Source organism: Trachypithecus francoisi, unplaced genomic scaffold (assembly GCF_009764315.1).
Source record: "Trachypithecus francoisi isolate TF-2019V2 unplaced genomic scaffold, Tfra_2.0 Lachesis_group13, whole genome shotgun sequence".
In the NCBI taxonomy this organism is placed as follows: Eukaryota; Metazoa; Chordata; class Mammalia; order Primates; family Cercopithecidae; genus Trachypithecus; species Trachypithecus francoisi.
In genome coordinates this window covers 41,114,767-41,128,845 of record NW_022681458.1, presented here as the reverse complement: position 1 = coordinate 41,128,845, position 14,079 = coordinate 41,114,767, and the positions used below count along the sequence as shown (strand labels likewise).

General features: G+C 36.9%; 1 protein-coding gene across 1 annotated transcript in view; it reads left to right on the top strand.

Annotated features, from left to right (window-relative positions):
• The window catches only part of SGO2 (shugoshin 2), a 66,093-nt gene that overhangs the window by 3,730 nt on the left and 48,284 nt on the right, over nucleotides 1-14,079 (top strand). Inside the window, exons 2-5 of the mRNA XM_033232032.1 lie at nucleotides 773-907; nucleotides 2,750-2,925; nucleotides 3,806-3,883; nucleotides 10,514-10,599. Coding sequence (XP_033087923.1) covers nucleotides 775-907; nucleotides 2,750-2,925; nucleotides 3,806-3,883; nucleotides 10,514-10,599 — 473 coding nt within the window. The 5' untranslated portion in view covers nucleotides 773-774. The remainder of the gene's footprint in view (nucleotides 1-772; nucleotides 908-2,749; nucleotides 2,926-3,805; nucleotides 3,884-10,513; nucleotides 10,600-14,079) is intronic.

Sequence of the window (14,079 nt, the reverse complement as noted above, 5' to 3'; positions counted from 1 at the left end):
AGCTGAGTCCTGTGGACTCAAGGCAGGTAGTGGTGGGAAGGCTGAGTATTGAGGGTTAGGCAGGTGCAGGGGACAGGGTTTTTTTTTTTTTTCTTTTTTTTTAGATCTCTGCAGATGGAGGTAAGGAGGCTTGGGGAGGAAATGGAGCCATGGGGAGGTTGGTCTTACATGACTCATCATCAAGCTCTCCTTCTCAGTGAAGCTATTTCTGATCCTTTTCCTCTGCCCAGGCACAGTTAATCACTTCTCCTCTGCATTGTGTATTGTAGCTATTACTCTTGTAATACTATAATGTAATGATTTCTTTATCTTCCTGTTTCTATAATAGGCCATAAATCTAATAGACAAATTTAAGATTTCCTATTTCTCCAACCCCCTTCCCCACCTTGGATTAGGTATATCTCTTCTGTACTTCCTTTAAACTCTATGTATATCGCTAAGGTTATACTTCTTACATTGTATGAAAGCACTGTCTGTACCCACATTCCATGCATTCCATGAGGGCAGAGACCGTATCCTCTCATCTGTCCCCTGCACCTGGTACATAGATGATTAATGTAGGTTTAAATGAAAAAAATAATCATTTACCTTTTTGGATTATACCTTAAGCCACTTTTGATTACATTCATACTTTCAGATTTTATACAAAGTTTAGCAAATACTTAATGCACAGAATATATTCAGTCATGATTATTACTTTTTAAAATGTATTTATCAGTTATCCTTTTTCTTTTATTAATCAATACTATGATTTTTTTTTCTTTCACTTCAGTGATGGCGTGCCCAGTGATGGAAACTGGCTCACTTTTTACCTCAGGAATTAAGAGACATGTGAAAGACAAAAGAATTTCAAAGACTGCTAAGTTGAATGTTTCTCTTGCTTCAAAAATAAAAACAAAAATTCTAAGTAAGTGCCTTAGTTTTAAAATACACTCACATTTTAACTTTTCCCCAGAATTGTTTTATGTTTTCTACCTTATTTTATCAAGTACAGAAAATTACTAAAATGACTATTTTGTTAACTGATAACTTTTTAAATTTGATCCTTCCTATCTCCTTCAACTCCTGTTAGTTGGGTGGTTTTGATGATTTACCCTAAGTGTGACAGCTGAATTTTCAGCAGTGAGGCTGCAGTGGCCCAAGACAGCTACTTTCTACAGCGCAGAAAAGAATACCAACATGATTTTTCTGGAAAAGACGTAATAAGTGTAGCAGGTTGTTCTGGCATGTTGTGGCAACTGGATGATGGGTAGCCTAGAGGAGGTTGGCTCACACTGGGTGCTTTTATATATATGTGTGTGTGACTTTATATAGGCAATCTTACAAAGACACTGAGCACTTTGGAAATGGAATTTCATGAATTCTGGAGTTAAGGCATCAGAAGGGCAAAAAAAAGAAAAGGAGGTGGGAAAACTCCAAGATAAATTTTCATTACTTCTGAAAATTATCTCAATGTTCATAACCATCTTAGCAGGAGTCGGAGAAGTATCCTTTTAGTCACATTATCTGCTGATACAGCTCTGCGAAGGACAATCACGTGTGACTTCTAAAACAACCCAGCCTCCTGGGTGCCTGTAAATCATGATGCAGCTCCCACCCAGGTCTCTAGGGCCACTCCTTACACTGGCTCTTGCTTCCTCCCTTTGGCAAGACTATTCCATACCCCATGTTACGAAGGAATATGCTGACTTTGAGGAGTACAATAGGAAAATGTTATTACTCTTTATCTTCTGGAAATCCTAAGCTGATTCTAGTCAGTTTCCATTTGCTATGCCAAGGATGGCTATCCAAAACTACTCTCTCTGCCAAAGGTAAAGTACTGTTTTGGACCCTGTTTTGCAGAATCCCAAGTTTTCCCTGAGTACTTACAAAATGTTATTATATTTTATAAAACTTATTTCACATACACTAGACTTTTATTCAGTGGCATATGTTATTGAATGGTGACATGTAAGTTAAAATTATGAAAATATAATGATGTTTTAAATATACTAAGGGAACACACTGTATTTAAGGTAAGCTCTACCAATGAATTCACAAGGAAATTTCTTTGTTTCCAACAGAAAAGCATTCCAGGAGTGATTTAAATCATATTTACATAGTGCTTTTAAAGAGAAGTCAAGTTTAGATTGCAGTAGATGCCTAGAAATAAGAGGTAGGATCTTTTAGATGGCAGTAAGAGGTCCCACAGGGTTTAGATTATCTGTCTAACATTGGAGTAAGTATGCCTCTATCACTCAAAGTTTGAAAATGGACTTTGGGAGTATTAAGTAATTTCTTCAGTTCTGGAGCTGTAGAAACTGGCTTTAGAATTTTCACAGATTGGCTATCCTCATTCCTGTGGGACATTTCCAGTTAGAACTACAGAATCAGTTTCTCAATTCTGTCTGCTAGTCAAACGTAGGAAAGCAGGTCGAGCAGCAAGTATCAAGATTTAGTTTTTGTGACTGATCTAATTATGTAGAATGCTGTGTCTGTGCTACAGTCCTCTTATTCCTAACTTTTTATACGTATTCTGCATTCCTCACAACTCTTGAATTCATCATCTTCTGTCTAGCTTTCATTTCTTCAGCTCTAAACTGTGAGTTTATTTTTCTCAAAACTACATCTGTATTGTTATTCTCTTTTCCAATCTTCAGTTAAAACTTATAAAGTGAAATGCATTTTGTCTAATGTAGTTTTACTAAGGAATACAAAATTTATTAAGGTGTAAGTTCAATATTAACTCATTTTAAAAATCTTTTTACAGATAATTCTTCTATTTTCAAAATATCTTTAAAGCACAACAACAGGGCATTGGCTCAGGCTCTTAGTAGAGAAAAAGAGAATTCTCGAAGAATTACAACTGAAAAGATGCTATTGCAAAAAGAAGTAGAAAAACTGAATTTTGAGAATACATTTCTTCGCCTAAAGCTGAATAATTTGGTATGGAAGCTATATTGTTTTTGAATTCTAATTATAACTTAAATCTTTTAGCTGCATTATTATAGAAGCTCTAAAAATATTTTTCAGATCTCCAGTTGTGAAAAATTATTGAAAGTCTATGTTAAAGGACAAACTGTTAATGGGTAATAAAATATGTGTTTTAAATCTGCATTCTAAATGTGTGCTTGTGTACTGTGTAAACCAGTATAATACCTTGACCAACATTTGATTGCTAATCATAAGCAAAGCTTGGTACATTCATACATTTTTAAAAGATGGTCATAGTTCTTCCAGTGTTCTTGAAAGGAAAGGAGTTCCCAGAATGTTGTTATTCTTTTTTTAATCTCAGCATTTACCTGGCCACAAGCCAAACAGAATGAAGATTATAGTTGTTTCTTTTCCTTCCAAATTTCAACTCTGTTCACAGACAGGGCAGTGAGAGCCAATGATTAGCTAGGCTACAACTATAGATCTAAATCTAAAATAAGTAGAACTTATTTATAATGGAAAAAGGACCTACTCTACTTGTGGGTTAAATTACTGTGGCTGACAAACTGTTCTCTTGCCATGTGATATATTATTATAAGAAGATAGAAAAATGTTTATAGGAAAACGTATAATTGTTAGTTCCAAAGTATTCAACGTGTGTGTGTGTGTGTACATGTATGTATGTATGATATGTATGACTATTTGGACTATATAACACTATTTGGTACTATATAATGTACCATTTTAGCTGAATGTGATCTCAATTTTTAGCTCAATGTGATATCAATTATTTTTTAAGTTTTCTCACATGGATGGCATTCATAAACGCTTGATATTATAAAACATTCCAAGTCTTAACTGATTAAAAGGGGTCTTTATTTTACATGTGCAGAATAAGAAGCTTATAGACATAGAAGCTCTCATGAACAATAACTTGATAACTGCAATTGAAATGAGCAGTCTTTCTGAGGTAAGTAGAATTTATATGTAAATAGTGTCATTCTTTAGATTACAGAGGATCACTGAGATTAAATAACATCAAGGTTGGAGATTCATATTTCAAGTTTTGTGCAAAGGACTGATGATAATATCAGTTTGTTTTTTTTTTTTTTTTGAGACGGAGTCTTGCTCTGTCACCCAGGCTGGAGTGCAGTGGCCGGATCTCAGCTTACTGCAAGCTCCGCCTCCCGGGTTTTACGCCATTCTCCTGCCTCAGCCTCCCGAGTAGCTGGGACTACAGGCGCCCGCCACCTCGCCCGGCTGGTTTTTTGTATTTTTGGTAGAGACGGGGTTTCACCGTGTTAGCCAGGATGGTCTCGATCTCCCGACCTCGTGATCCGCCCGTCTCGGCCTCCCAAAGTGCTGGGATTACAGGCTTGAGCCACCGCGCCCGGCCGGATAATATCAGTTTTAACTAGCTAACAGCATATTATCATTTTGTATAATTGGTTATTGAAAATGTCATATGAAAATCAAGTTTTTATTAAAAGTAACAGGATTAGACAGGTTAGTGGAACATACTGGCTCCTAAATGGACTAAGAAACATGAAGACATTAGTAGAAAGGAAGCATTTTGGTGAGGAAAGACTTTGGGGTTTTTGTTTGTTTGTTTGTTTGTTTGTTTTAAAGATGGACACAGTTGAAAAACTGGGGAAAAAAATAGAAGGTGGTCCTACTTTATACTGTTTTCTAAAACAAATTCTAAATTTCCCAAATGCTTTTCATGTGGTTCTTTTTGGAAAATTCAGAGGGCTGAGGTCAACATCTAGATTAAGGAAAACTAAAAACTGGACAGCAGGTAGATGGAGAAGCTGGAGGTGAAGGCATAGTATACAATCTTGGTAGCTACCTTCTTGAACTTACTATTTAACAGACTAACTTTTGCATACCAAGCTTTAAAATTCTTTTTCTTTCTGGTTGTTATTAAGTCGGGCAGGTGATGGGTCATATAGACATACTGTTCTAACATCAGAACGAGATAAGAAAAGTATAGAATAAAGTTTCACACATGTTTTTGTCTGCCTTCAGCTACTTTTTTCTCCATTCTCTCTTCTCCTTGTACCTCATGCAGGTGATTGCTTTCATCTGTTTTTTTTATATAAAAACAAATAAAAAAATTTTTTCTTACTTTTCTTTACACAAAAGATAGCATGCTATACCAGATGTTCTATACCTTACTTTTTATGTGATGTATCTTGGGGATTTCTCCAAATGATTACGTGGAGTGATTCCTCATTCTCTTTTGGTGCTGCTTTGGATAGATCTAGAGTGGACTTGTAATCTACCTCACTAGGCTCCTGTTGTTGGACACTTGGGTTGTCCTTTGCTGTTGGCTTGTGTTAGTGTAGAGTGCCTTTCCCTCTTGCATCATTAACTTTTTTCCTCCCTTCTGAATTATTCCCATCAGGATGCATAAATGTTACCATCTCTCATCTTAAACAAACAAACAAATAAACCTCTTATTCCACCTACTTCCCAGCTACTATCTCAGCTCTCTTCTTGCCTTTACAGCAAAGCTTTTTGAGAGATTTATTCACTATCTCTAGTTTCTCTTGATCCCATTCCAACTGGGTTTTCACCACCAATCCACTAAATCCTGAAAGTCACCATTGATGTCCATGTTGCGAAAACCCATGGATAATTCTTGGTTCTTATATTGACTTCTCATGACTTTTAGAATACTACACTCTACTAAGTCTCTTCCTACCCTTCTGGCTATTCTTTTTCAGTCTGTTTGCTGGTTTCTCTTTGTTTTCCTAAGTTTTGGGAATGCCTTATGACTCAGTTCTTGGACTTCTCTTTTCTATCTACATTCACTCCTCCTAAATAATTTTATTCTATCTTATGGTTTTAGTTACTACTGTACACTGATGACTTTCAAATTTGTAACTCCAGCCTGACCATCTCCTCTGACCTCCAGACGATTTATATCTAATTACCTACTTGGCATCTGGACGTCTAAAAGGCATCTCAAATTTCACATTTGCCACCAAACCAGTTCCTTATGCGATTTTCATCTAAGATAATCACAACTCTCTTTTCCTATCTTTTTCTCACACCCTGTATCTGATGCTTTGGCAAATCATTTTAGTTCTGCCTTCAAAATCAGTCTACAATTCTACCAGTTCTCACAACCCTCTTTCACTACCCATGTCCAAGACACCATTATCTCTCACTTACATATTGTATTAATAATAGCATCCCAACTTGGCCTTCTTTTTCTCTTGTTTCTCTATGTATTCTCTTCTTATTATAACAGCCAGAATGATCCTGCTAAAATGTTAGTCTCTGCTTGAAACTCTCCAGTGGAGTCTTATCTATTGCTTGATATGATCTGAAAACTGAAACTCTTGTTATTTCTTCCACCTCATTTACTACTCTCCTGTTTCTTCCACTCCTTAACCTTTTCAGTGCCATTCTCTTCCCACTCCCTCAAACAGAGGTAAGTTGCTACCGCAGTGCTTTTGTACATATTCTGTCTGCATGCGACAAGTTCTTATCCTTCAAATGTTGACTCAAAAGTGACTACAGTGAAGTCTTCCCTAGCAACTCTGCATAAATTTAAACACTCCCAACCCTTGTACCAACATTTCATATCCTGCTTTTCTTCTTTCATCTTTCTCCTTAACACTTAACACTGTATGACAATTTTGTTTATTGTTTATCCCATCAGAATGTAAGCTTTTTGAGTGCAGGGATGTCTTTACCAGAACAACATCTAGAACATAATAGGATGCAATACACATGTATAAAATATTAGGTAGTGTTTCCCCAGTAAGAATGACGCTTGTTTTATATATAAATAAGTAAGGTACGTATGTTTCCTGTAGTCCCTCTTTGATTGAGCTTTCTAAATAAAAATAATGCCAAATAATGTAAGTATCTTTTTAGCATGATGATGATGTGGTATTTTTAAGTGTCTTAGTATGATTATTTATTTTAGTAACTTTCCTAATTTTACATTTCTGTAATAAACTTCAGAAATGATTTATTTTTCTTTTAATGAGCTGCTGAATTCTTTTTTGCCAGTTTTGTTTAGGATTTTTCTATTGTTAGTTATAAGTGAGGACTCTGAAGTTTTTTTTCTATGCATAGAAAAAAAATAAGACCATACAGTCTTTAGGCATTGATAACAATTATATATATACTAAGCTTATAAAAAGAATTTGTATGTCTTTCTTTTTCTGTGTTCTTGAAAAGTGATACAGTATTAAAATTGTTTTTCTTTAAAGGTTTGGTAGAATTATTCTGTGAAACCATCTGGACCTGGGACTTTTTTGATGAGAGTGATAGTAGCTCTTTGTTGACTTTATTTATCCTATGGATATTGGTCCCCTTAGGAAAATGTCTTTCTTTCGTATTTAGTTTTATTGAATTACTTTTCGTGTATTTGGGCTTTTATTTGTCTATCCCACCCCGCCCCCCCCCCCCCCCCACTATCTTAGGTGGTTGTGGTTTTTCTATTTTATTTTATTCTTTTTTGAAAGAACCATCTTTCTAATTTAATGTTTGATGTTTCAAACATTTTTTGCTTTTATTTTTAATAAGTTATTTTGCCTTTTTGTGGTTCATTGTTACCTTTCTAACTTCTAGTCAATGCTTTTTTTATTGTTAACTGTAGGTAAGATGCCATTTCTCTCTCAATACTTTCAATTTTTTAAATTGTCTTTAGTTTTGAGAATTTTGACTTTGATGTGTTTTGGCCATGAATTTCCTTGGGTTTATCTTTTTGAGGTTCACTCAGCTTCTTGAATTTGTAGGTTGATGTCTTTATCAAATTTGGAAAAATGTTCAAACATTATGTCCCCCAATACTTTTCCAGTCCTGAACTCTTTTTCTTTCTCCTTTCCTTCTAGGACTCTGATGACATGCATGTTTTATCTTTTTTGCTATTCCACAAATCCCTAACCCTCTGTTATTTTTTTCAGTCTCTTTTCTCTCTTGTTCAGTTTGGGTAATTTCTATTGTTCTATCTCCAAGTTCACAGATTTTTCCCCCTTTTGTTTTCTTGGTTTTGCTGTTGAGCCCATTTAATTTGTTTTATTTGGTTATTACATTTTTCAGTTCTGAGCTCCATTTGGCTCTTTACATCTATTTGTTTGCTGAGATGTTCCATTTTTTCATTTGTTTTAAGCATGTTAGTAATTGCTTGTTGAAGCATTGTTATGATACCTTTTTTAAAATCTTCGTCATAAATTCCAACATTTGTGTCATCTCAGTGTTGGTATCTATTATCCTTTCTCATTCAAATTTAGAGTTACCTGATTTTTGGCATGACGAGTGATTGATTTTTGATTGTATCTTGGGACATTTTAGGTGCATTATAAGACATTGGATCTTATTTCCATCTTCTGTTTAAGGAGACCTCCTTTGACACTACACTGGTGGTAAGGGGAGGTGCTGCCTACTGCCAAGTGGGTACTGAAGTTTAGACTTCCCATTCAGCCTCTGTTGACAACACTGTGGTGGGCATAACTGATGAGTGGAGCTGGGAGTTCAGGCTGACACCACTGTGGCTGGAACAGGGAAGGGCACCTCATTACTTTCATGGCCTCTGCTGACATGAGGATGAGGAGGATAATGAAGAGGGGAGGTTGTTACTCCTGAAGAGTGATGAAAATCCTAGTTCTTTATTAAACCACTTCTATCCCCACCATAGAGGAGAGGGAGGGGAACTCCTTCCTATCACTGAATGGGGATGTATAGCATATATACATTTTATTTTCTGTTAATTATGATGTTTTTACATCTTTTAAAATATTATTGGCTGGAGACACTGCCCTTCTCAGGGCTAGCCAATTTTTAGAGATAACAAGGGACCAGCCAGGAGCTTGTCTTTTGTTTTAGTCTGTTTTCTGCTGCTATAACAGAATGCCACATACAGGGTAATTTATCATTCTCTTTTCTTTTTTTCATTTGAGATTTCATTCTCTAAAAAGACTGGGTAATTTATAAAGAACAGAGATTCATTTGATTCACAGTTCTGGAGGCTGGGAAGTCCAAGAGCATGATGCTAACATCTGGTATGTGTCATCCCATGATAGAAGGTGGAAGGGTGAGAAAGCATCCAAGACAGAAAAGGAGACCAGACTCCTGTAACTAACCCACTCCTGCAATAACAGCATTAATCCATTCGTGAGGGCAGAGCCCTCATGACATAATTACCTCTTAAAGGTCCTGCCTCTTAATACTATCACAATGGTAATTCAGTTTCAACATGAGTTTTGGAAGAGACATTCAAACCATAGCACTTTTGATATGCAAGCTAACTAATCCAGAGCCATACCTCCCCTGTCTGGCCCTTATATCTCAGGAGGCAATGGTCCTCTGCTTTGATTGTCCCTGGGTCAGGTACTAGGCAACCAGGGACCTACCTCTCCTATGTCTTAGAGCCTGCCAGAATTATTCAAACTAGCCAATTCTAGACTATTCACCCTGCCCTGCCTTGCCTTTCCTGTGGAAACTCCGGTAATAGGCTCTGGCCTAAACCTTCCCCTCATTCCCATCTTCTGCCTCCTGACCATCCTAGTGTCTTTTCTGTGTGGCTCTGCATGGCCTGCTGTACCTCTTATCTCTAGGACCTGTGAGTATAATAAACTTTATTTTTTTCCTGAGTCTCTGCCTTCTTTTAATGGCTGCACCCAACTGACCATCTCATAAAAAGAATATGAAACAGGATGGAGATCCAAATATGTCCTCCACTGACATTGCTGGGCGGGGATGTACTCTAACACTGGGCTGTCCCAAGCCTTTTTTGATGGTACCCCAGATTTGGAAAAGAGTTGTCTTATTATAGCCTGGTGAGTGTGGAAGTTTAGGTTCCCCATTTGACCTTTGTGCTTTTGTCAAAAATTAATTGGCCAAATATATGTGAATCCATTTCTGGACTCTCTGCTCTATGTCATTGATCTATTTGTCTATCATTATAATAACACTATACTGTCTCAATTACTGTAACCCTCCTAACTTTTTTCTTTTTCAAAGTTTTTGTTGTTGTTGTTTTAGCTATTCTAGGTCTTTTGCATTTTCATATGAATTTTAAAATCAGCTTGATAATTTGGCACCATTCCCTTGTTTCTATTACAGCTTAGCTCTGTAATAAGAAACATGGTTGTGTGTTGCCTAATTTTCTGGTCTTTATTAATAATTAAAAACATGTTTGTATCTGAAAATTTAGAAATGTGGATAAGCAAATATATAAAAGATATATTAAAATCACCCAGATTTTGAATTTTAAAAGGCCATTTAAAAGATGTATTATAAAATTCAATAAAATATTACATAACACATACATAGACATGAACATATTGCATGTATGTAAAGATACTGTATTTGTGTAGGTATAGTCATGTATTTATTCCTACACATGGAGGAATGTTGAGGTTATTTACCAAAATATTGGCAGTGATTATCTTTCGTTGGCATAATTAAGGATGAACTGTGTTTTAACCTTATCACATTATTCTCATTAAACTATTAAAGGCAAATGCAAGAAATGTTCTTTTACTATTAATGTCATTGTATAATTTGGTACTGTGATAACTAACATGATTTAATAAGGTTAGAAACTTTCTGTTTTCTTTATTCTTTTCAAAAATAGTTCCATCAGAGTTCCTTTCTACTGTCAGCTAGCAAGAAGAAACGAATTAGTAAACAGTGCAAGTTGATGCGTCTTCCATTTGCAAGGTAAATATGGGCTTGAATTACACTAGTTCAGAGTATATAGATTTTATATAACACAATTAGTGTTTGTATTGTACAATGTTCAGGATCATCAACCTGTAGTTATCTACTAAGGTAGAAATGAGGTAGTTTGTAGTGTCTTGCTATAGGTTGTTTCTCTAGGAATTTGAGGAAACTTACACTCAATCCCCAAACCAGGTTTATTTGTAATGTCTTGCCACTTTACAGTTCTTTTTTTTCTTTTCATCTAGTTCACACTTGGCCTCATATTGATTTTTCCTGGGTAAATCTGATGACTGTTTCTACCTTTATTATCTTGTTTACTGTCCTAAGCTTTAAAATTCACTTTTGTCAGCCGGCCGGGCATGATGGCTCATGTCTGTAATCCCAGCACTTTGGGAGGCTGAGTTGGGAGGATCACGAGGTCAGGAGATCAAGACCATCCTGGCTAACACAGTGAAACCCCATCTCTACTAAAACTACAAAAAATTAGCCAGGTGTGGTGGCGGGCGCCTGTAATCCCAGCTACTCAGGAGACTGAGGCCGGAGAATGGCGTGAACTCAGGAGGCAGAGCTTGCAGTGAGCCGAGATTGCACCACTGCACTCCAGCCTGGGTGACAGAGCAAGACTCATTCTCAAAAACAAAACAAACAAACAAAAATTAACTTTTGTCTTTGCTCTTCTCCTCCTGTCCACAATTCTTATTTTTGACTAATTTGATTATAAGTTATAGAAAGCACCCTATTTCAAATCTATCATTTTACAAGTCAGTCAGTGACGCTCAGAAAGGCAAAATGATTGAATGAATTGATAGCATTGACCAAAATCCTCTTATGTCTTTTAGAAATGTTCTTTCTATTATATATAACTTATAGATTTAATGCTTTTACTTAAGTGTACAAGTAAATGTACTTATTTATTGAAATGCTATCTATGCCATAGTAAAAACTCTCATATTTACTGTATCACTTTCTATTCATTATAGTTAGTTCCATTGACTTGCCTATTATGTGTGTTACTACCATTTTGTACCAGTACATTTTAATTGTTATAATTTTAAAATAGTAAATTTTGTTGTTTATTAGATCCTTAGTTTTTCAAAAGTATGTTGTCATTATGCACATATTGTTTCATATAGATATGCAAATCAAGTGTCAACTTATCCTCCAAAAAATTGTATTGTGTGTTTTTAAGTGAACTTTTGTTGGAATTATATTATACACATTCAGACATGGTGGATTTTCACCAAGTGAACACTGTTGTGTAACAAATACCCAGAACAAGAAACAGAATATTACCAACATCTCAGATACTTCCTTGTGTCCCTTTCTAGTCATTACCCACTACCCAACACCTACCCAAGGATAAATATTATGCTGACTTCTAATTATAAATTGATTAATTTTGCATGGTTTTGAACTTCATATAATGAAATTATACAGTATGTATGTTTGTCTCTGTCTTATTTTGCCCAGCATTGTTTGTGAGATTCATCCATATTGCTGTATGTAGTTGTGAATTATTTGTTCTCATTCCTGTATAGTATTCCATTATATGATTATACTACAATGTATCCATTTTTCTTATGGTGAACATTTTGTTGGTTTTCCAGTTTGTTTTTTTGAGATAGAGTCTTGCTGTGTCACCCAAGCTGGAGTGCAGTGGCACGATCTCGGCTCACTGCAACCTCCACCTCCCAGGTTCAAGTGATCCTCCTGCCTTAGCCTCCCAAGTAGTTGGGATTATGGGCACTCACCACTCTGCTTGGCTAATTTTTGTATTTTTAGTAGGGACAGGATTTTACCATGTTGGCCAGGCTGGTCTCACTCCTGACTTCCGGTAATCCTCCCACCTCGGCCTCTGAAAGTGCTGGGATTACAAGCATGAGCCACCACACCTGACCTGGTTTTCTAGTTTTTACCTATTACAAATAGGGCTGCCACATATATGCCTTTTGATGAATGTATGCACATATTCTGTTAGGTATATAGTGTGGAGTAGAATTACTTGGGATATATATTTATATCTCTTTGGCTTCAGGAGAAACTGCTAAGTAGTTTTCTAAAGGAGTTATACCAATATACATTATTACTAACAATATATGAGGATTCCTGTTGTTCTATATCCTCAACAATTCTTGTTATTGTCTGTCTTTTTCATTTTAGTTAGGTGCAATCTCACCTCACTACAGCCTTGACCTCTCAGGCTCCAGCGATCCTCTCTCCTCAGTCCCCCAAGTAGCTGGGACTACAGGTGCATGCCACCATGCCTGGCTAATTTTTGTACTTTTTGTAGAGACAGGGTTTTGCCATGTTGCCCAGGCTAGCCTTGAACTCCTGAGCTCAAGTGATCTGCCCACCTCAACCTCTCAAAGTGCTAGGATTATAGGTGTGAGCCACTATGCCTGGCATATTCTTTGTGTATCTTCTACTCTGTGGCTTGCCCCTTTGCTCTCTTAATGGTGTCTTTAGATGAAAAGTAGCTCTTTATGAAATCCAACTTTGTTTGCGGCGGGGAGGTGTGTATCTTCTCCTTCACCCCCCTTTTCAGTTACTAACTTTTGTGTTCTTTAAAGAAAATCTTTATTGGTTCTGGTCCTAAAATGGCAGTGTAAAATAAGCTGGCTTCTCTTGCCCCAACAAAAACAAACAAACAAATACAGTGCCAAGATCTTCCACCAGCAACAGCCCAGAGCTCAAGCTAGATGAGATACTTCCTGAGGCCAAAGAGGTGGGAAAACTCTGAGCAGATGGTAGGAGAACTGCACTTACACATGTGCGATGCCCCTCCCTCCCATTCTGCCAGGCCCCAACTGTGCAGAAAATCTCCCCTCAACTCACAGTTTCTGTACTGGAAAAAGCAAAATTGAAATGGTCAGCCAGCTTCCCCACCTTCTTCAGTTCCCTGTCAGGAGAACTGTCCTTGCCTTAACTGACGGGTAGTATTGTGACTGCCTGAAGGGAGAAATATCCTGAGGACAGGCAGGGACAAACAAGCAAGGCTGGACTACAATCCCCAGCCCAGAAACTCTCCTCTGTAACTCAGCCAAAGGAAGCACCAAATGAGAGTGGTTATAGGAGGTACATTCCCCAGGTCCCCTGGGTGTGAACTCCTAGCTAGCCTTCCCACACTGCTGTCCTAAACCCTTTGGGACCTCCCCCATTTTGGGACAGGCAGTGGTCAAACCATTTACTAGCTCCAATGTGAACCTAGGTTGAAGGCACCACCTAGAGCCAAAAAGGAGGCAGCAAACTAGCAGTAAAGATCTGCTAAGCAGATATATTCAATAAAATCCAAAACAAGCTGGACAAAGCAAACTGGAATAAATAACTAATCCTTTAAGGCAAAGACATAGACATATATGCACAAGAAACTACAGCAAACAAGGAACCATGACCTTCCCAAAAGGACAAAAGGCAGAAATTTAGTGATTCTAATGAAGTGGCAATTTGTGAGTTCTTGGACCAAGAATTCTAAATAGT